This window comes from Ammodytes marinus (assembly GCF_949987685.1).
Source record: "Ammodytes marinus genome assembly, chromosome: 2".
NCBI classification, from domain to species: domain Eukaryota; kingdom Metazoa; phylum Chordata; class Actinopteri; order Uranoscopiformes; family Ammodytidae; genus Ammodytes; species Ammodytes marinus.
This window is the reverse complement of record NC_137231.1, coordinates 13,344,082-13,368,658: the sequence shown is the minus strand read 5'-3', so window position 1 is coordinate 13,368,658 and position 24,577 is coordinate 13,344,082. Positions and strand designations below refer to the sequence as shown.

At 39.8% G+C, this 24,577-nt stretch overlaps 1 protein-coding gene across 1 annotated transcript; it reads left to right on the top strand.

The window, feature by feature from the left end:
- Positions 1 to 548: 548 nt before the first annotated feature.
- Positions 549 to 17,591, top strand: got1l1 (glutamic-oxaloacetic transaminase 1 like 1; the record flags this gene model as incomplete). Its single annotated transcript, XM_080034790.1, is given in 9 exon segments — positions 549 to 672; positions 3,211 to 3,311; positions 3,315 to 3,333; positions 13,816 to 13,887; positions 13,890 to 13,944; positions 13,946 to 14,015; positions 16,824 to 16,884; positions 17,454 to 17,535; positions 17,537 to 17,591. Coding segments are annotated over 9 exon segments (639 nt in total).
- Between the last annotated feature and the right edge of the window lie 6,986 nt (positions 17,592 to 24,577).

Genomic DNA, 24,577 nt, shown 5'->3' with positions numbered 1-24,577 from the left:
CCAATTTGTATAAAAACAACAAACCAGTCAATTTCGGGTTTAAAATGCATTGTAACGCGCGTTTCTGAGCAATGTACCGCGTTACATATTACCATTTTTCTTGCTGTAATGCCTTACATTACCGCGTTACAGCAAAACGTAATGCATTACAGTAATGCATTACTTCCTGTAACGCGTTACTCCCAACACTGTTAAACACACACACACACACACACACACACACACACACACACACACACACACACACACACACACACACACACACACACACACACTGTGCACTACACAAACACACAACCAATATTCACTGTGTGTGTTTTGGAGACATAATATCAATAATGTATGTGTATGTATTAGGAATTTTATATGTTATTGACTCTTTCATTTAGATGAACATTGAAATAGCTGACACATCATTATTAGACTGTAGTAAGTAATATTGTACCTGTCTGAAGGAACCACTGCTCCTCTTGACCGGGGCAGGGTGAGGGTTCTGCAGCAGCTGCATGGGATAGTCCACAGCTGTGGAAGAAAAGCATGATCAAACCATGGTTCAGAAGCTCAGACTTGATTCCAATGTGCTGAGGGAAACGCCTAAAGCCAGTGGGGTTCCTCTGCACATCAGCAGTAGCAGAGCGGCTGTGGTTCACAAGACACACTGTTTGGTGACATGTAGCATTGGCTAGCTAACAGTAAGTAAGTGTGACACAAATTAGACTATTGAACTCACATCTAAGTGTCTCTATAGTTTACACTATAGTGTTTTGCTTTTCATTCATTCATTTTGACCAGATAATTACAGTGCAAACATGTATAACTGCTGACCTGTCTGACGACAGGGACATCCGCAGACAGTAATGTATGATGTATGCACAAGCTAATATGTTGAAGCGCAAGTTTAGTATGTGTTCATTGTCTGTGAAGACCACTCTTTTTAAAGCTTTTTGCACCCCAATGTATACTGCCCACTTGTGGCGGCGCTATAAGAAAAGCAGTATGCTTGTGCATGCTCCCCGCGAAAATAAAAAAGATTGTGGAATCCAGTTGGTTCTTAGACGGATTATGAGATAATAGGCCTCTGGACCAAGACTCTCAAAGGGCCCCCCCACTCCTACCTATCCAGTCAGGTACACTGACTTTTCCGCACAGATACATAAAATGATTGGCAAAAAACTTGTTAAGGAAGTCAGTGTTTCCCAGATGATTTTGGGACACTGTGGGAGGGACCCTGGTCCTTGTTGGGGGGTCAGGGGGCATTGCACCCTGGAAGAAAATGTGTACCGTTTTAAAGTAAAATGCATCAATCTGATGCACTTAGAGAGGAAAATTTAGAGGCTAAATCAAATCTTGAGCTGCAGAAGGAACATTATTTTTCTGATTTTTCTTAAGCAGGCAGCATCCTTTACTCTGCAACTGCAAAAACAGTAGATTGGCCTGCAGACCCATGTTATATGATGGAGAGACCCATTTCAACAGATAAAGGGTGGATAGCTACTTTTTATGAACAGTATAGAATTTACACATAGAAAGTTTATTCCTGTATGTGTGGGGGCCTTAGAGGCCCCTCATGAAGCCCCTAAGACAGAGCTAATAATGCTGTTGCTTTACAATTGCTTTTGTATTTCTCCCCTACTAGTTGAGGGGCCCATGATGATTTATTTCCTTATATTTAGGCTATCCCTTTTTTGGAACCTTTTATTGACATGAGTGACTGAGCTCTTTGACTATAAGACATGTAAAGTTATCAGTACCTTAGCTTAGGGCCCCCTTATTGAGCCCTTGTGCCCCTGGGCCTGGTAGCATGCAGCATTATTTATTTAAAAAAATAATAATAATACAAAATTCAACTGAAACGTGTGTGTGTGTGTGTGTGTGTGTGTGTGTGTGTGTGTGTGTGTGTGTGTGTGTGTGTGTGTGTGTGTGTGTGTGTGTGTGTGTGTGAGGAAGGGATGGGGGGATGTTCATGTGTACCCGTGTGTACGATATGGCTCTTTGCAGTTACACAGTAAAAAATGTGGCTCTTTAGTCTCTGACTGGTTGGCCACCCCTGGCCTATAGGCTATAATTGTAGGCTTACAACCACCAAAACAAATTTAATGAGCAGCAGAGGTCCCTTCATCAACTGATTTGTTGTCAGCTTTAGAGGCTGAAGCAAATACATTTAGGACTCGTACTCATTTCTGATAATTCCACTTCCAGAGTAAAACCCCTATTTGATAAACACTCACTGAAAAGTAAACTCACCTGGCCCACGAATTAGGTGATGACCAGCTCATCCATCGCCGTTGCCAGGGGTGACAGTATCTATACACGTGCTGTAGTCTGGCAACAGTGTCTAAACAAAGGGCTCACAGCTCGCTGAGCTGGGCTGATTTGCCTGGCTGGGTTGCTGGGTTCGAGGAGGGCCGACCCAGCAGTAGTCCTGGTGAAAAGCGGGTCAACCAAAATTTACTAATAGAAACATGGGCTATTGTCCTCCTTCAGGAAAGACACTCACTCCAAGAGGGTTTACCTGGCTGGGAGAGGTGAGTTCATCTGCGCTGGGCATCTGTCATCAACATAGATAGGCTAGTATAAATCAATCAATGACGGTGTCGTTATACTAGCTCTTTTTCTTTTTTTTTAACCGCTTGTTTTTCAACCCGAAAACAAAATAAGAGAGCGAGGGGTTTCCCGCGCAAATAATTAATGTAGGATTACGTTTGTATTTGCAGAGTAATTTGTAATTATACAGTCATGGATTAACGTCCAGTTTCATCCTCAGAATAAATCCACTGAAGATGAGCACCCAATTTTTAAGCATCATTTTAAGGAAAGACACTGCAGTGAATAGTTTACTTTTTTTGTAGCCTACTTAGGCCTCAAGATATGCAACTTTGCCAGTTGATAATTTAGGCTACATTAAAACAATTGTTTTTCGTATTAGGCTACAATTCTTTCTGAAAAGTTTGCATAATTCTCAAATTTAGCAATATCTAGGCCTAATTGTGTAGATTTTCGTCTCTTTAAAAATGAAAAATCTGGTTAAGAAGTTGGTTATAGTTTAAATCTTTATGTCATTTTACAACATATAAGTGGCCAAAGGTTTTAAAGAACAAGGTTTGGATACTGTCTTTTTTTATTTTATAAATAAAGAAATACAATGAGAAGGTTTTGGGCCTGATTTTTAGAATACAATGTCTAACAATATTTTCTGACTTTTGCTGAAAGTGTTAGGTGTCCAAACTCCTGGTTTTACCGCTGCTGTGCGTCTTGGGGCTGAACTCTTGAGAAACTGGCACGATGAGTGTGCTGATTGGTGCGGGCCGGTCTAGCTCTCCTCCCCCTGTGATGGTAAATAGAACCTCACTTTCATCATCATGGTGTTTAAAGATAAAATATGTAGCCTATATCTAGTACAAGACATTTAAAAGATGATCCAAATGATATAATGTTTTTGAAATGTACATTGCAACTGTATCCACTACTCTTTTACCTGTATAACATAATATAAACAAGACTAGAGGATGGTTAACATACAGTATATAGGCTACCACAAATAGTAGGCCTACATGAATAAAATGCATACACATGGACAGCAATAGTATCCTTAGCAAGGTTACTTTGACATTCAGGCAATGAGCTGAGTGCGGAGAAGACATAATGTGAATATATATTATGTGGATAGATGATAACTGGCCATAAATACAGAGCCTTGGCAAACATGACAGATATTTATTGAGAGCATTTATGCCATCCAGATATATAACCAATATTAACTCTGCGTTGTGTTGTGTTGAAATCAAGAAATCCACACCGGCTTTTCAGTCTGGTCTGATTTATTTCTACTGAACAAGAATATTATTCTGGTCAGCCATGCAGGACACAGCAAACACCCATTATCTTCATGTACACGCTACTTGTGAACCACTAGCACAGTTAGATTTGCCGTGATTGGTTAGCAATACAAGTTACATTGGAAACTCAAAATTCAATGAAACCTGGTTAACAAGAATATTATATTGGTCTGTCACACACGACACAGCATACACAAAGTCTCTTCTAATTAAAGAAGGATAAAGGCAAGTTAGCAACCCACCATTGTTAGCTATCTAGACCTAAACATTCCCAGTACATTCAGTACAACCTTTTAGTAATGGTTATTTGAGCCATGGTAAGTGGATTCACTCCATAACTCTGTTAGACAGATAAAGAATATTCAGTAGCCTAAATTTCTGTGGATTTAGAGGATTTAGATAGATGGAGATAGAAGACACGTCTAAACCATAAATAGTATATAAAAGGTCTAAGCCGAAATAAAATGTGCATGACACACTAAAATGTAGTGCAGCCATATGTGTAATATGCATTGCTATAATAAAAAAAGTACAGTTAAGAGGTTGTTGTGCAGTGTACACTCCATGACATGACTCCAAGCAGAAAGCAGTTGACAACTGTAAAACTGTAAACTATATAAAAATTACATGCAGCTCCGACTAGCACTTAAAAGGTTGGATAACTCAATGAATCATAACGTAAAAAAAATAGTATTCATGCAGTTTAAGGTGGCATTCAGTGGCGTGCACAGACATTTTGGGGGTAGGTGCTCAGTGCAACAGGGGCACAATATTTCTATTGATGAAAGACCAAATAATTTTAAGGTTACTTGTACATAATACCCCCCTGGTCTTATGATTTTTAATAACCATACACACATACAGTGTTTCTCACAGTAATTTGGGAGACTGTGGTGGGGACCCTGGACCTTCTAGGGGGGTCCGGAGGAGTGCCCCCCGATGATTCTCTATATGCATATATGTATATAGTGTATATATATATATATATATATATATATATATATATATATATATATCTTTAAATTATACTCCCGTTGTTGTAAAGTAGCCTAATAGTGGTTAACAATTTCTTAACAAAGATTCCTCCTGCCATCTGGGCAACAATGATTAGCTAATGTAAGCTAAATCAACTAGTGGGCTAGCGCTGTTTGATAGCGTGTGCTGCTAGCTAGGTAGTGAGCAAAGTTCTTAAATCAACCATCAAAGTCATTCATGTTAAGTAAAAGGAATAACCTCTGGCACAAGAAGTTAACAGAAATGTTAAGCCTACTAGCAATGTTATAAAATACAGAGAGGCGAAGCCGTGCACTGAGCTACTTTCACTACGACTCCTTTCAGCTGCCCACCCCTGAAACTGCAAAAAACTGCTAATAAAACGGCTAATAAAACGCTTGAGGTGAGCCTGTGATTGAAATCCAGAAAAAATGTGTGGAGAGACATTCCTGTTCCCAGCTTGTATTGAGTGAATGGGGATATCTGCTTCTGACACACTTGTGTTTTGGGCACCCATCCACAGCCCGCAAAATAAATGTCAATACCAGGCTTGGCCACTGAGCACTGCTGGATTGCTGTTGTTGTTGATTGGCTGATTAGCATTTCTCATTCGAGCAACGACACTGCGTCACACGGTCGCATGGCGCTCTCCGCTCTGCTAGTGAGACACGAAGCCAACGCAACAGCAGCTCCATACAGCAAACTAGCACCAGCTACCACCATGCTACAAACGTGTGAATGCAACCTTACCTTAGGCCTACTGAAGGAGAGGATCTCTGGTCTGAAAGCTGAACTCGGGGGTAAAAACGACATCATCATGGAGCTATCCTCTGTTGCTTCCACTCAAATGAAGCACCTTGTCGCCCTAAGATCCTCTGGCTGCGGCACCCTCTGCATGTCAGGCGTTGATCCTACTCTTCCGTGGTCTGGCTCCGCCATTATGGGATCTTCTTCTCCTGTCACTGTGCCCGGGCCTGTGTTAGCCAAACCCAACGATCAGTGGAGTCTACTTGGTGCAAAACCTAAGCTGGCAGCTACTGTCAACAAAGGGAATGGACAATTCCCGCTGAGCTCGACCCCTGTTAAACCGATAAATTGGTCAACAGCCCGCAAGGGTAAACATTGTGGTCGTCCGCGGACTCCCCCAGCACCGCAGCGCCTGGAGCTTGGCAACAGATTTGAAGTTATGAGCCTACAGGAGTTTCCATCAATGGAAAATGGCTCTAGCTCTCCTCCCCGGTTCCAGTCACGTCCAGTTGGCCACGGTTCACCTGTGGACAGGGATACCACCACTGCCCTGGCACGCGGCACCTCGTCCTCCACCTCCGCTGTTCCGATGCCCGCCGCCTCCTCTTCCTCCGCTGTCGCTTCGCTGCCCGCCGCCGCTTCATACGCCGCCGCTGTCTCCTCTCCACCTGTGGCCGGTGTTTCCCAGACGTCTTGTCGTTCCAACACGGGAGAGAACCGACGTAGGATGCTGCAGGATGCCGTCGTCAGACGTTCGGAGGGATCCACCAGACGCCCGGCTCAACCTGCGCAGCTTCGCTCTGAACCGTGGGCTTCAACACTGCAGGCTAATGATCCAGCCCGGCACTCACATGGTTGCTCTGCGGCGCAGCAAGGCCGAGCAGCGGAGCTCCAGTGCCTCCTCGTTGGCTCATCCATGGTCCGACAAGTTCTCCTGCCGAGGGCGGAGACCTTCTGCTATCCCGGTGCCCAGGTATCCCACATCAACTCAGTGCTTCCACACATTATCCATAGTAATCCCGCTGCATCTATGGTCGTGACACATGTCGGCTCAAATGACCTTAAGTCAGAAAAGTCAGAAAGTCTTAAAACTGATTTTAAAATCCTAATCGACTCCGTCCTGACCGCTGGGAAACAATGTATCGTCTCTGGTCCCATGCCTTCCCCTCGATTTGGTGACATCAAATTCAGCCGCGCACGCCAACTTCATGTTTGGCTCAAACAATATTGTCTCTCCTTGGGCATTCCCTTTGTCGACAATTTTAACGTTTTTTGGAACAGACCGACTTACTTTGCTAGCAATGGTTTGCATTTAAACAAAGAAGGGAAACATCTTCTGGCCAGCAACATGCTCTTAACAATAAAATCGGTTCCTAGCGTCACTCCTCTTGCAAACTCTGTCCAGCATGTTTGACTATCTCCACACCTGGTCAGTCAAGAGGTAGTTAGCTCACGTGACACAGCCTCCATGACCACTAGTCCCCATGCATCTAGCGCCCCCTCCAGGCCTGGAACATCCATTACTATAAAAACTCACCCAATCCCTGTATGTCAGTCTGTCAGATCATCATACAGGTCACGCCACAGACCACTTGGGATTACAAGTAACTTGAAAACTGTTCCTATTATGTGTAATAGGTCAATTGTGTTGGACCACCTAGCTGTTGATAACCCGGACATGAGCATATCAAAGCTAAACTCACCAAACATCCTCAAATCAAGAAAGGGTTTGGGTTTTCTTCATTTAAACATTAGAAGTTTGCTGCAGCACAATAAATTAGACCATGTTAAGATTTTAGTGTCTCAGGCTGACCCAGATGTCTTGGTTCTGACTGAATCATGGCTGAAGAGCAGTACACATGACTCTATGGTGGCAATAAATGACTATAATTTATTCAGAATAGACAGGACCACACGGGGTGGGGGAGTGGCTGTCTACGTTAAATCACATTATTCTGTAACATTATTACATGCTGTCTCTGTTCGTAGCTGCTTTGAATTTATTGCACTGGAATTGTCTTTATCATCCAATGATTGTTTTGTTGTAATTGGTGTGTACAGGCCCCCTTCAGCGCAGACTAGCTCCTTGACTGAGCTAGCACATTTAATCGCTCCATATGTAAATAGAGAAGTCATTGTGATGGGTGATTTTAACATTGACTGGCTTTCTGGTGCCTCTGAACCATTCAAAGAAATCTGTAGCAACCTAAATCTTACACAAATAATAACTGAGCCCACAAGACCCAATCTAAAAAACCCAGTTAAATCAACTTTGATTGATTTAATATTATCAAACCAAATCAATAAAATAGTTTCTGCTGGTGTCTTTGACCTTGGGATCAGTGATCGCTGCCCAGTGGCCTGTATCAGAAGCATTCATCTAAAAAAATCTCAACCTAAAATCATTATTAAGCGTAATTTTAAAGGTTTTAACCAGCAAGCCTTTTTGAATGAACTCCATCACAGTGACATTCATCTCACAACTGAAATATCTGATGTTGAATTAGCCTTGGATTTTTTCACCAATACCTTCACCTCAATATTGAATCATCATGCACCCCACAAAAAGCACAGGGTAAAAAATAGATCGAACCCCTGGTTTACCAATGAGCTGTCTGACTTATTTACAGAGAGAAATAAAGCATGGTCTCTAGCCAGACGCTCTGGAGAAGATTTGAATTGGACAGTTTTTAGACAAATCAGAAATAGGTGTACGACCATGGTTAGGAAAACTAAATCGGATTACTACCTTGATTTAATTTCCAACTGCTACTCCAACCCTGCATTATTTTGGAAGGCTGTCAATTATAATAAAAAAAATTCTAGCACTGTTCCCAGTCAGATAAAAATAAATGGTCAGACTTTAAATGACCAGAAAGAGATTGGTTTAGCTTTTAATAAACATTTTTTAGCTGCTGGTCAACTCTTTCAGAATGGAGGATGTACACCTTCTACAACCAGTAGTAACGTACCGCCTGTCTCTCAAACTCCTCTTTTTAGCCTTGTTCCAGTTCCAACAAGTGTTGTTGTAGATGCGCTTCTAGCCATCAACCCCAGGAAGTATATGGGAGAGGACAATTTGGACCCATTTTCAATCAATCTCTCTACACATATAATATCAAAACAAATAACCCATATTTTTAATCTTTCCATCTCCTCCGGTATTGTTCCTAAAGTTTGGAAAAAAGCTCATGTCATCCCATTGCATAAAGGGGGTGACAAAAGTGATCTCAATAATTACAGGCCAATTTCAAAACTCCCATGCCTGGCAAAAATCCTAGAATCAGTTATTAATAATCAGTTGAAAACCTTTTTATCCAGTGCTTCCATTCTGAGCCCATTTCAAATCTGGTTTTAGGGCAGGTCACAGTACTGTATCTGCTGTCACTTTGGTCTTAGACAACATTGTTACAGCTATCGACAAAAAAAAGCACTGTGCAGCACTTTTTGTTGATCTGTCAAAAGCCTTTGATACTTTAGATCACCATTTGCTTTTACAGAGGCTGCATGATATTGGTTTTGATTATTCTACATGTAGCTGGTTTAGGGACTATATCTCTAATAGACAGCAGTCAGTAAAACTGGGAAGCCACCAAACTGAGTTTTTAACAGTTACAAATGGTGTTCCGCAGGGCTCAATTTTAGGTCCAGTCCTATTCACAATTTACATCAATAACATTGTTTCATCGCTACAAAACTGTCAAGCCCATTTGTATGCTGACGACACTGTACTGTATTGCATTTCTGATTCGGTCCATCAATCTGTTCAGAACCTTCAGAGCTCTTTTAACACCCTGCAGGACTGTCTAGTGGACCTCAGGCTTGTTCTTAATACAGACAAAACAAAATATATGTGTTTCTCCAGAGCAAGAACTATACATTTTAATGATCTTAATATTCATACAAATAATGGATCTCAAATTGAAAGAGTCACTGAATATAAATATCTTGGCATCTGGATAGATGAAAAAGTATCTTTTAAATTTCACATAAAAAATCTTGTCTCTCGTCTGCGACAAAAGATTGGATATTTTTATAGGAACAAAGCCACCTTCCCGTTGTTCAGTAGGAAAAGGATTATTGAGGCAGTTTTTATGTCTGTCCTTGATTACGGTGATGTGGTTTATAGGCATGCATCTCAATCATGTCTTAAACTCCTAGACTCAGTTTTTCACTCTGCCTTAAGGTTCATTACAGGAGATGCTTATGACACTCACCATTGTCTTTTATATGAAAAGGTTGGGTGGTCCTCTCTTAAAGAGAGACGTGATGCACATTGGCATATTTTTATATATAAAGCCCTGACCGGAAAGCTGCCACTCTATTTGACAACAATGCTGCATATTTCAGATGGGCTTTATCAAACCCGCTCAACTGAAATGCTCATGTTATATGTTCCATATGCCCGGTCTGACCTTGGTAAAACTGCTTTTAGCCACAGTGCCCCTGACTCCTGGAACAGCCTACAACATCAAATTGGAATGAATACACTTATAACTGTTAACCAATTTAAAGTTGTTGTTTTGAATCAGCCCCACTCCACTTGTAACTGTTTTAATTAGGCTATTGTTCTGTTTTATTCAATTGATCTGAATGTTTTAATTGTTGTTGTCTCTTTGTATGCTTGTTGTGTATTCTCATTGTATATTGTGTATCTGTCTCGACGTCATTGTAAAAGAGGGTAATAGTCCAGGCAAAATAGCGTTTTTCATAGAATAAATTGTAAAAGAATTTTTTTCAGCTCAGATCATTTCTATGAGGTGTCCAGAACAACATACTAAAAGTCCTAAGAAATCCTAGTTGGGGAAATATGTTTAATTCTCATCAATCCGAGATGTGTGCCAATAAGGCGAAACACCAATAAATCCCAATGGGGCTATTTTTTTCCTTTAGTCCTATCAAAATGAAACTTTACACAATGAAAGTATCAATGAAAATTTAAATGTTTTGTATTACAAGTTTCTTTGAAAATGTATTTTAATATGCAAATGAGCTATACACTAATCGTACACGCCCAAAATAAACCCAAATAGGCTTAATTTTTTCCTTTACTCCTACCACAATAAAACTTTACATAGTAAAAGTATACATGAAAAGTAAAACATTTTGTATTACAAGTTTCTTTTTAAATGAATTGGAATATGCACATGAGCTCCACACTTATTGAATATCCAATCATCGTACTGCCAATGGGTGATGGCGATGCTGCTTTTAGACTGGCCTCTAACCTGAAAAACTGCCTGGGTTACTTATAACAGGTGCCTCTCATGAATTAGATTCCCCCCCCCCCCCACCCCCCCAGCTAGTGTCATTTTTTACTTTTTTCAGTGCCATTCCCTTTCCAATGCCAAATAGACGAGACGTAGAATCACAGCCTGAAATGGCATGGAGAAAGAGGAGATTGTCACACACCTTGGGACCAATTAACTCGCCTTTTGGAATTGTATTTATTTTGACTATCATTACTTAATTTTTATCAATACCAGTATTTTTTATATGAAATAACAGATTTTTGTTTATCAATTCCACATTTTTCTTTACCGGAAATCAATTGTTAAAACTGATAAAAAATTAATTATTTGACAACTTTTGTATGTGCAAAAGTTTGTGAACCCTGAGCTGCATTGCTTAAATGGAGCAGGTAAACACAATCAGGTGGGCCAAATTGAGTGATGAAATGGACCAATGTAATGAGAGATCTTTAGGGAAGTAATTGGGCGGCACCAGATAAAACAGAGATTAAACCAGGTCAGTGTAGGCCCACGAAAGTGAACCCATACAGATTAGACATGCCAAAAGGGAAAGACAATCTCAGAGGATCTCAGGAAGAGAGATGTGATGTTGCACATTTGTCTGGGGACAGCTATACATTAATTTATTTGGTTCTTGTGCCATAAACAGCTTGTGTGCATTCAGATCAGTATGATGCAACAAGAGTACTAACAAGTCTGTGTCATCACCTACTGAGACTGTGTCTTTTGTTCTGGCACAGGCAATGGCAGTTTGGACAATGAGCACATCTGCATCGTGCTTTGCATGGTTTGTGATACACCATTTTTTGTCTTACAAGTTTCTTTGAAAATGAATTTTAATATGCAAATGAGCTATGCACTAATCAAATATAGGCTACCCAAAATATATCTGCATAGGCTTCATTTTTACCTTTACTCCTACCACATTAAAACTTAACACAATGAAAGTCTACATGAAAAGTAAAACATTTGTATTAGAAGTTAACTTATATTGGTCAAGGCTTTCCAGAAGGGGTTGGTCGAACGTCAGAACAGGGGTCACATCATACTGCAGAGCTTGAGTTGCCACAAACCTCAATGTTGAGTATATGCAGGATTCATCACTGGGATCAAGATCAATCATTGGAAGTAATGTTACTGAAGCTCTCCCAGGGTGTTCATCTAGAAGATGCAGGATCTGCATCATACCAGACCATGATGGCCTTTGAGAGTGAAGGAGTAGGGATGTCTTCCACAAAACATCCAGCTGTGATGTTTTGTTATCTGCTGGCAACAGAGCCAGTGGCTGATACACAATAGGTTCACGTATAGGAGGAATCATAAAGTACTGAATGTGTATGCAACCAACCGTAGCAATATCTGCAGCAGTCACTTGGATCTTTAAAGGAAAAAATGAAGCCTATATGGATATATTTTGGGTAGCCTATATTTGATTAGAGTATAGCTCATTTGCATATTAAAATTCATTTTCAAAGAAACTTGTAAGATAAAAATGGTGTATAACAAACCATGCAAAGCACGATGCAGATGTGCTCATTGTCCAAACTGCCATTGCCTCTGCCAGAACAAAAGACACAGTCTCAGTAGGTGATGACACAGACTTGTTAGTACTCTTGTTGCATCATGCTGATCTGAATGCACACGAGCTGTTTCTGGCACCAGAACCAAAGAAAGCAACAAAAACAAGACGGATATGGTGCATAAAGTAGACAAAGGAGTTACTTGGTCCCAAGGTGTGTGACAATCTCCTCTTTCTCCTTCTTTTCGCCATTTCAGGCTGTGATTCTACATCTCGTCTATTTGGCATAGGAAAGGGAATGGCACTAGCCTGGAACTCCAGACCTGCCACTAGGCGCTGGCAAATTAAATGTGCTGCGCCTGTTGGTCTGGGCACTCTCCATTGAAGCTCATTAAATATGTCAAGAAATCCTGAGCTGCGTTTTAATTGGTTCTATCTGATATGGGCGGGCCAGAGCCCTATGTATGGTGCTCTGGGGCCTCGACCCTTTACAATTTGGAAGACGGCACGCAAATCTTTCATTAGCAAGTAAGAGGAATGTTCTGTTTTGCTGACCGACCGCGGCAAAAGTTTGATTTAACAGTTAACCCCGCTGTTCACTAAATGAACAGGGCTTAATACGTCACATTGTTCATTGCCCTGATTGGATGTAGTGCCATCAAATTGCGTGCAGTGGTATTTGAAGAGACAAATCTAATTCATGAGAGGCACCTGTTATACCCCTGGCAGGTAAGCCAGGCAGTTTTTCAGGTTAGAGGCCAGTCTAAAAGCAGCATTGCCATCACCCATTGGCAGTACGATGATTGGATATTCAATAAGTGTGGAGCTCATGTGCATATTCAAATTCATTTAAAAAGAAACTTGTAATACAAAATGTTTTACTTTTCAAGTATACTTTTACTATGTAAAGTTTTATTGTGGTAGGAGTAAAGGAAAAAATTAAGCCTATTTGGGTTTATTTTGGGCGTGTACGATTAGTGTATAGCTCATTTGCATATTAAAATAAATTTCCAAAGAAACTTGTAATACAAAACATTTAAATTTTCATGGATACTTTCATTGTGTAAAGTTTCATTTTGATAGGAGTAAAGGAAAAAAATTGCCCCATTGGGATTTATTGGTGTCTCGCCTTATTGGCACACATCTCGGATTGATGAGAATTAAACATATTTCCCCAACTAGGATTTCTTAGGACTTTTAGTATGTTGTTCTGGACACCTCATAGAAATTATCTGAGCTGAAAAAAATTCTTTTACAATTTATTCTATTTTTGGCCCCAAAATGCCTTACTTTGCCTGGCCTATAACCCTCAATTGATCTTTCGAGAATAAATAAAGGAAAATGAAATGAAATGACTTCTCCCGGGGGCCTGGTCTACCTGTGCACGCCACTGGTGGCATTAATCATGAAAAGTGTATAAAGCTGAAGGTATCTACCCGATAATATTGTGTGTTGATCCTACCGGCAGACTCCTTGGCTGGAATCTTCCAGGCAACGGGGATTCAAGATATCCGTCGGTATTATTACAGGGATGACAAGAAGCAGGCGTTTGTTTGAAGAAGCGTCTGGAGGATTTGGAGAGGGCTCCGGAGCGAATTTTCCACCCACTACCCAACCGGAGCAGACCTGTCTCAGAATCAATGGGCTCTGATTACCCAACTCATCAAGGTAGCTGACTGTGTACATGTGCTCTTTAAAAGAGACTCTAATTGCTTTAATCAGACAAGTCGCCGCTACTTACATCACCAATTGCTGTCTAATCACTTTTTCAATAAAAGCTTTTCCCTTTCCTCTTGCTGCCTGCTCAGGCGCTCTGCTTTAGAGACTTATAGAAGGGTGCCTGGCCTGTACAGTACTCTGTTTCCCAGAGGATGGAACTTCTCTGTGCTCAGACGTTCTCCCACTGTTTAGGACTATGGTGATGTCAGAATAAACCCATATTACAAACTAGAACTAAAATGTGTGACACAAAGATAAGTTAACACAAAGATAAGTTAAGTTGGTTTAAGTAAAGTTTTTCTTGTCCTTTGTGCAGTCAAATAACAACGCTTATTACTTTTTACACATTGTCCACTAGAAATGCACGCTCATTGTACCTGTGGTGTCAGTCACGCTTTCTGTTGCTTCTCAATTTGCAATTTTATTCTCTCGCCTCAAGCTTTGTATCAGCAACGGGTGAATCATTGTTAAGGAGATCAGCCTTTGGATCCTTTCTGTATGACATACTGAATATTCACTCTCAGAACCAATAGGCATATTTTATTTTCTAAGTATCTTCAACTTCATTTTCCATACCAAAAAAAACACGAGTGAGAGTAAGTGTGACCATTAATTTCTATTGCTGGGACCTGGTTCGTTTTTTACATAGGACTTATCTCCTTCCCTTCACCAGGTGACGCGGTCGGACACTCCTGTGCGTCATAAAGCAGAGCTCTCTTGTGTTATCTGTGCAATCTTGAGCTGATAAAAAGTCCAGTCCCTGGGGGGCCAGCCATCTATAAGGGGAGCACAAGTTGTTGTTACAGTGCTCAGTAACCCCGTCCACCTTGTCGAATGGTGAGTCACGCTCTGATTGAAAGAATAATCTGCTATTTGAAGAATGTGACTTGGCCGGCTACATTGCTACAGTATCAGTAGATTGATGATAGACAGGAGGACATGCAATTCTTCAAAAAGTTCAACTGGAAATGGTGCTAGTGACTTCTCTTACAGTGGCCCTTTTGCTCATTGAACCTACCATGTTTTTTCAGATTTTGAATTATATGCTTAAGTGGTATTTCCTCTATGTTGTCCCAGGCATGGAGAGGTTAGGTGCATTATGGAGAGATACAGTCATATGAAAAAGTTTGGGAACCCCTCTCAGCCGGCATTATAATTGACTCTGTTTTCACAAAAAAAAGATAAAAGTACTATGTCTTTCATTTATCAGGAACGGCTAAGTACTGGGATGTTTTCCAAACAAAGATTTTTTGAAAAGCAGTATTTAGTTTTATGAAATTAAATAAAACGTGAAAAACTGGCTGTGCAAAAATATGGGAACCCTTGTGGTCTTGCGGATTTTAATGCATGTAACAGCATGTAAAACTGAGGACTTTAAACACAAAATTGGTTGGATCATGTTGTTAAGCCTTGAACCTCATATAAAGGTCTGTTTAATCATGATAAAAGGTATTTTAGGTGCCTAAATGCAAGTTCCACTTCTCTTTGACTCTCTGCAGAAGTGAGACAGAATGCGATCATCAAAACAGCTCCCAAAATATCTTAAAAACAAAGATTAGTCATTGTCATGGTTTAGGGGAAGGTTACAAGAAGCTTTCCCAAAGGTTTCAATTGTCAATTTCTACTGTAAGGAACGTTGTCAGGGAATGGAAGGACACAGGCACAGTTGCAGTTAAACCCAGGTCTAGCAGACCAAGAAAAGTACAAGAGCGGCATATGCGGCGGATTGTGAGAATGGTTGCGCAAAACCCAAAGATCATCTCCAAAGACCTGCAAGAACATCTGGCTGCAGATTGTGTATCTGTACATGGTTCTACAATTCAGTGCAATTTGCACCAAAACATCTGTATGGCCGGGTGATGAGAAGGAAGCCCTTTCTGCGCCCACGCCACAGATACAGTTGCATGGAGTATGCAAAAGCTCATTTAGACAAGCCAGCTTCATATTGGAAGAAAATGCTTTGGACTGATGAGACAAAAATTAAGTTATTTGGTCTTTATAAAAAGCAGATGTTTTGGTGCAAATTGCGCTGAACGATAACGATGTACAGATACACAATCTGCAGCCAGATGTTCTTGCAGGTCTTTGGAGGTGATCTGTGGGTTGTGTGCAACCATTCTCACAATCCTCCACCTATGCCGCTCCTGTTTTTTTCTTGGTCTGCCATGCCTGGGTTTAACTGCCACTATGCCTGTGTCCTTCCATTTCCTGACAACGTTCCTTACAGTCGAAATTGACAATTGAAACCTTTGGGAAAGCTTCTTGTAGCCTTCCCCTAAACCATGACAATGAATAATCTTTGTTTTTCAGATCTTTTGGGAGCTGTTTTGATAATCCCATTCTGTCTCACCTCAGCAGAGAGTCAAAGAGAAGTGCAACTTGCATTTAGGCACTTAAAATAAATGTTCTCATGATTAAACAGACATTTCTATGAGGTTCAAGGCTTAACAACATAATCCAACCAACTTTGTGTTTAAAGTCATCAGTTTTACATGCTGTTACAGGCATTAAAATCAACAAAACCACAAGGGTTCCTATATTTTTGCACAGCCAGTTTTTCACATTTTATTTTATTTCATACAACCAAATACTGTTTTTCAAAAAATCTTTGTTTGGAAAACATCCCAGTACTTAGCTGTTCCTGGTAAATTAAAGACATACCACTTTCATATTTTTTTTGTGAAAGCAGAGTCAATTATAATGCCGGCTGAGAGGGGTTCCCAAACTTTTTCATATGACTGTATATGCTGATAAGAGACCTTTGGAGAGAAAAGCTGGACTCTACAAAGTGGACTCTACTGTTGTACAGGCTTGAATGGTTTATCGCAGACAGCATGGTTCCTGCCATATCGAACTTTGTTACAGCTATTTTCTACAGGAATTATCCCACATGCACACACCAAGGACAATGGTAATTCACTGTCTTATAGTGTGGTTTTGATCAGTTTTTACTTTTCTATGGCACTTCGTACAATCATTTGGAATAGGTTGGGGGCATTTAAAGTACTTTGTCAAAGAAGTTAGAGATGAGTCAGTGCATAACATCATGGCTCTATTCAAATAATATAATTACTGCGCTTTATACTGAGTAAAAATATTCAGCTTACTATGCTTGTCAAATCATGGACCTTAACCTTAATAATGTTTTTGGTGCCATCTAATAGAATTGCAGCGAACAATTTCATCAGCCTTTACAGCCTGTTTGATCATTTAACAATGGAGATGATTGCTAACGATACAATTCAAGTGGACAGGTAGAATATTTTTTTTAGATGAACATTTTGTTAAAACTACGAGTTTATAAAGCAACAACAAAGCCTATGAACTTATCAAAATGATGGATGCTTTCCTTTCACAATATTTATTGTGTTCTTTTGTCTACTTTAGATAAGCAGGTACAATTTCTGTCAAAGAGGAGACACATGTACCTTGGCCATCTGAACGTCAGTGCAACTGATGGTCGTAACCTGGTATATAGCAGAGTCCATCAATCTAGCTCTGACCATGTGGCAATGCACCATGTAGACCATTTGAATTTTGTTTGTAGTATTGGATTTGGGGGCTTCACTGTCACATGGGCCAATTAATGTTTTTAGTGGAATTTCCTTTTCACTCAGCTATGAGACATTCCCTCTGTCTCCTCTATCATGCATTGCACATCTGTGTGGCTCTAATGGAGCAATACAAAAATAGCAATTTTTTTGTCAAAGAAGCACACCAACTCATCCAACTTTCTATCCTCTGGAGCCCTCTTTTCATTTTTGTGATACACCACTATTGTCACTGTATAGGCTGATAAGCTCTGAGAAACAGGTTGTCAGCACCATAGACTATTAATAAAAGAAGGCATTATGGAGGCAGTGTCCTCGCTCTTTTCATTTCAGGGACCTCAAGGAACTACAAGGATTATCTACAGCCACCACCATACAGAGTTTGAGCCATTATATGCTTTGTTTGGCATCTTAGCAGGCTTACATGTTGGTTGTGTTGCAAACACTCGTTCATATTTTACAGGTTTAAAATCTAGGATAAGCTGTTTACATGAATATGTACAGTCTGTGTCCATGTCCATGTGCAGTAATCCTTTCCCTACATGAATAAACAGGTTTGCCTGAAAACAGATATTACCATGGAAACTGAACTGACATAGCCTGCAAAAAAATTGTGAATGGGAGAAAGGTGTTGCTTGCTTTGTTTTTGATTGGTCCGATACCTTGTGTAGGACAAATACTGTCTTGCAAAAGTGATGACATTTCCATGAGCCTCAGCTGAAGTTTTTGTTTAGTGCTAATAAGCAAATGTTAATTTAATAATTTAAACATGGTTAATTGTAATTGCCTAACACCAGCATTAGCATAGTCATTGTGACCATGTTAGCACAATGACGTCAGCTGTGTACATTACTAAATCATCACATTGCGTTAAGTGTCTTTTTTCAGAAAATAATATTGTCCTTCTCATGGTAAGAAACATGTCTCATTCAAGCAGTGACTCCGACGTTAACCCAGACTGTGAAGGAGTCATCTTCACTTGCCCGATAGCAGCCTTAAAGGAATACTTCACCCATACGGAACCGGCGTTCTATCATTATAAAATCATTAACTATTATAATATAATGAATGAGGTCTTACTTCCCTGAGTATTCCGTTGGCCCAGCTGGCCTGTTAATCCTAATCCTCCTATAATGTATCATGTGAGATGTCACACATGAAATGTAGGGTTAGACAATGAGACCATAAAACACTCTTTCTGCCTTTTCTCAGGCTAGGATGAACAGATTTCTAAATGTTCCACATTTATACTACAAAGGATCTCAGAGTTCAATACACCTTCATATTTCCACCGGTGAAAATGATTGGTCATTTAACCTTTTAACCAATCGAGACAGGGAGTTTAGGGTCCATCATACCACGAGTACGTGGAGAACAGCCTCTCCAGTACTACATAAGTAAATTATTCAAAGTGTTGTTCTGCTGACCTTGTCCTCAAGTGCATTCAGTCTCGAAAATTGGCATAGATCCTCAGTTAGCTGTGATTTACTTGAACAAACACTATGGGCCGGTTTCACATGGATTAAGCATATTGCTGGACTTAATTGTACCTTCAATGGACAATCTCCATTCAAAATTCCATTTAGTCCAGGACTAGGCTTAATCCATGTCCGTGACACTGGCCCTATAAATTCTTATTTTTTATTTTCTATAGCCTTACATGCTTTTTGTAAAACACAACTACCTACTTTTTCACCTTGTAGGCCTACAATCTATGCTGTACACAATTCTAACAAAAGTATTTGCATTTTCTCTCTGCACTGTCAACTGCTTTTCCATATTGACAAGTGTTTAAACAATTTTGGATGATTAGCTCACTTACAAATCTGATCTTGAGGAATATAAATAAGCCTCAGGTGGAAATAGTATGGACAACAATGGAGGCGAGACAGGAGTTGAAGTAGGGCAGTGGAGAAGGGACAAGGAAGATGAAGGGGAGTCAGGAAAACAATCACAGATGAAATCCCAACAACAGCGAAGCACTGTGTTGTCGTTCAAGGGATGGGCATGAGGCTATTTTGAAATGAGAACTGGCAAGTAACTTTAAGTGCTGCAGCCTTACTGGTACTGTAACATCCATAATGAGAATGACATATTAATAAAACCATTCAAATGTTTTCACAGAAGTTCCACAACTGCAAGAACCTCTGGTGGAAGAGGGCTGCTGTTCACCCCACAGCAGGTGACTTAAATTATAGATCGGGTCATTGCAAATAATGCAATAGACAGAAAAACATGAGCAAATATTGGCTGATGAGAACATGTTTCACATAATATATAGTGTGAGCCTCTGCACTATTTGGTTCTATATCATATTGACTGATCCCTGTCTTTTTTTGCTTTGCTTAATTGTCTTGTCTCGTGTCTTACAGCGAGTCATTGAATGTAAAGCAAAGGCATTTCATTATGAGTTCCTCCACTGTATGTGAATCAGGCTTGCTAAAACAAGTGTAAATGATAGAAAGATCTTTGGGATTGACTTCCGGTTATGGCAGCCACGTAGGAAGACGTGTTTCACAGTGCTCTGCTTATGCTACTATAATTTCTACTGAAAACTCATTTGCAAAAAAAAAAATATTATCGAACGGTGTTTGAGTGGATTCTAAGATGCCGAGGGGTGGCAAAAACAAGGGCCAAGCGTCTCCTACACAGCCGAAGTTAACGGACTATCGTGTTCGTAGCGAAGCAAAGCAAGCTAACGAAGACAACATGGCGGCGGTGGCAGCGGAGGAGGCCAGCGGAGAAGGTGAACTTGTGGGAGAAAGTGAAGGCGCAGTACTGACTGCTTTAAGCTCTATGAAAAAGGAGTTTTCGTCAAGATTTGATGCAGTTTTGAGGGCGATTGAAAATATGAGGAAGGAGATAAGTGACTGCACCGAACGGGTCTCGCAGGCTGAGCTGCGTATATCAAGTGCTGAGGATGACGTCGTTGACTTGCAAGCTAAAGTACACACGCTGGAGTCACAAAATAAAACGCTGGAGGACAAGCTCTTGGATTTGGAGACCAGGTCTCGACTAAACAACCTGCGACTAGTTAACCTACCGGAGGGGGCTGAAGGACGGGATGCGTGCCCCTTTTTGGAAAAATGGATACCGGAGGTGCTTGGTGATACGGCTCTTCAGTCATCAGTGGTCATTGAGAGGGCGCACCGAGTCGGACCGGCGAGGGACGCCAAGATGCCGCCGAGAACACTGATCATGAAGTTCCTCAGCTACAAGGGCAAACAGGCAGTTGTTGCTGCTGCACGGGCTAAAAAAGACATTCGGTACAAGGACCAGCAAATACGGTTCTACCCGGACTTGGCTACGGGAATACACCAACTGAGGAAAAAATTCGACCCGGTCCGACAGGAGCTGCGCAATCTAGGGATCCGACATGGAGTGATTCATCCTGCGAAGATGCTGGTCACACATAAAGAACGAACCTACACTTTCAACACCCCGGCAGAGGTACAAGAGTTCATAAAGAAGATTCAGATGGACAATGGTGGGGGCTAAATCACACTTGCACGCATACACACCGTGTAGTTTGGCCGACATGCATACACATGCAAAACCTACGCATTATACACATTGAGTTCATTCATTGGAAAAATATGAAAGGCACAAAAAAAAAATATATATATAAATTAGGCCATTTAAACTGCTAAAGTTAATAATTAGAGCAAGCCTATTTCACACGTTGCAGATGAGTGTTTATTGAGGTCAAAATATACAGAAGCAGAGATGGTTTGGTAAGTGAAAATAAAACAGTGGTCTGACTGATCCTCACTTGGTGTGGAGTGGTCGTCAGCGATAGCAGAAGTCAGAATGTTTTGGGGGGGGCTTCCACGAGAGTGGGTAAAGGGGAATTGTTCATGTTCAGTGTATTGGATGTGGGTTCTAACGTCCAGGTTTGTTATGCTTCTCTGTACATTCTTTTTATATTGCAAGGTAATCTGTTTTTCTTTTTTTTGTAAATGTCTCAAGGAGTAAAACTTAATTTTGTTTCTTGGAACTGCAGAGGTCTGCAGAAGCTTAAAAAAGTGAAACAAGTCATGAATAGATTAAAGGATATAGACTCCAAAGTTGTATTTCTACAAGAAACCCATCTTCTAGAGGAGGACAATAAAAAAATCAGGAGAAGGTGGCCAGGCAGCATATTCACAGCTTCTTATTCATCCCAGGCCAGAGGAGTTATGATTCTAATTCATAATACTGTCCCATTTCAAGTGAAAAATGTTATCAAAGATAGAGGGGGAAGATATTTGATAGTCCAAGGCTCTTTGTTATCAGTAAATCTAAATTTAGTAAATCTGTATGGTCCTAACATTGATGATCCCAAATTTTTTGTAGATCTGTTCCTTTCTATCGCATCATTTGCGGGACATCACATAATAGCAGGAGACTTTAACTGCACATTAAACCCCAATGTGGATAGATCCACAGGAGTAGATCAATCACACAACAGGTGTAGAATAGTTATAAACCGTTATATTAAAGAATTGAATTTGCTAGACATATGGAGAGAATTGAAACCACAAGCTAAAGCCTACTCCTGTCACTCTAACACATTTCAGACATACTCTCGAATTGATTATTTTTTAATCTCCTCGGAACTACGGTCCAAAATTAATAACTGTTCCTATGGTAATATAGTGGTTTCAGATCATGCACCATGTTGCTTAGTGTATGTCGATAAACAAATGGCAAAAGATCCACCTAGATGGCACTTTCAGCACAAATGGTTACAAGATGAAGAATTTGTAAAATATATAGGAAAACAGATAAAAGAATTCTTTGAAATTAACACTACACAAACGTCTGCTTGTATAAAATGGGAAGCATTTAAAGCCTTTCTCAGAGGGCATATTATAAGTTATACAGGTTCTAAATCAAAAAAGGTGCGTGAGGAGAGGTTACAATTGGAACATAAAATTAAAATTCTTCAGGAAAAAATATATGAGAAACGTGACCCACAAATGGAAAAGGATTTGCTTATTTTGAGAGCTGAATATGACAAGTTGTCTGCTTTCAGAGCTGCATCTAGTCTTTTAAGACTGAAGCAATCTTTTTATGAACAAGGCGATAAATCAGGTAAATTATTAGCATGGCAGATAAAACAACTCCAAACTAGAACATCAATCACCACCATTATATCGAATGGGCACACTGTGGTCGATCCTGTAGAAATTAATGATGCCTTTAGAGATTATTATAAAGAATTGTATGACACAATAAATGAAACCAATGTACAACATTTAAATAGGTTTTTAGATGACTTAACTATACCAAGTATCCCAAATGAACAAAAAGTAGATATGGATTTAGAAATTAATAAAGAAGAAATTGGGCACGCTATCGATAGTATGAAAGCCGGAAAAAGTGCAGGACCGGATGGTCTCCCTATTGATCTATATAAAAAATTTAAGAACAAATTACTAACACCACTTCTTGAAATGTTTCTAGAGTCATTTCATAATGGCAGTCTTCCGCCAGCTATGAATAGTGCTGTAATTACTTTACTGCCAAAACCAGGTAAACCCTCAAACAAATGTGAGAACATGAGACCCATCAGTTTATTAAATTCTGATCTTAAGATAATATGTAAGCTTTTAGCAAAACGATTACAGCCATTATTACCAAATATCATTAATAAAGATCAAAACGGTTTTATTACAGGAAGGCAAGGTTTCCACAACGTAAGAAGAGTACTGAATATAATTTATGCGAACAAAGAAATATCAGATACAGCACTTCTAACGTTAGATGCTGAAAAGGCCTTTGATAGGGTCACATGGCCTTATCTCTTCAATATTCTAGAAAGATTTGGGTGTGGAACTGACTTCATAAAATGGGTGCAGATAATATATAAAAATGCAACCGCGGAAATTTTAACCAATAGAAATATTTCAAAATCAATAAACATCAGTAAAGGTTGCAGACAAGGATGTCCTCTTTCTCCCCTTCTGTTTACATTAGCAATCGAACCTCTAGCAATAGCAGTACGTTCACACCCTCAATTTTGTGGAATAAGAGTAGGGCCGATAGAACACAGAATTTCATTGTATTGTGATGATGTAATTTTATTCATGTCCAAACTAAATCAAACCATTCCGGCCTTGTCACTGCTAATAAAAACATTTGGTGATATTTCGGGATATAAAGTCAATAATACAAAATCTTCTATATTACTACTTAATGAACAGGACAGAAGAAACCCAACTTCTGAGGTAACCCAATTTAATAGTGTAGAAAAGTTTAAATATTTAGGAGTACAGATATTGCCTAGACTAGAACATGTTGTTAATGCAAATTATGAACCGTTAATGATTGAAATTAGTGAGTTGATTGAGAGATGGACGTCGCTACCAGTTTCTATAATTGGGAGAATTAATATTTTAAAAATGACTATATTGCCGAAATTCCTTTATTTATTCCAAAATATTCCTCTGCCACCACCTTCAGACTTGTTCTCAAAAATTAAAAAAATATTTGTAGGATTTATATGGAGCAATAGAAGGGCGAGACTTCGTTTGTCTTTGTTGTATTTACCATTTGATCGAGGGGGATTAAAATGTCCAAATTTACTATGGTACTACTGGGCTGTGCAGCTGAGGTCTATTATGTTCTATTTCTCCACAAATGATACCCCTCATTGGAGCGAAATGGAATCAGAAGGTCTTAAAGTACCTCTTCCCTTATACATATACTCAGATACAGAGAAAAAACTACGGAAAAAAACAAAAAATCCAATTGTAAAACATATGATAAAGATATGGTATAATGTAAAAAAATACTTAAAAGAACCACAATCATTGTCATTATATAGTCCAATATGGGGTAACCAGTTATTTATACCAGGTAGAGCTGATGCAACATTTAAATTATGGAACTCTAAGGGACTCAAAATGATTAAAGATCTTTATTCAACTGATTCAGGTGTCATGATGTCTTTTGAGGAGTTGAGGTCTAAATTTA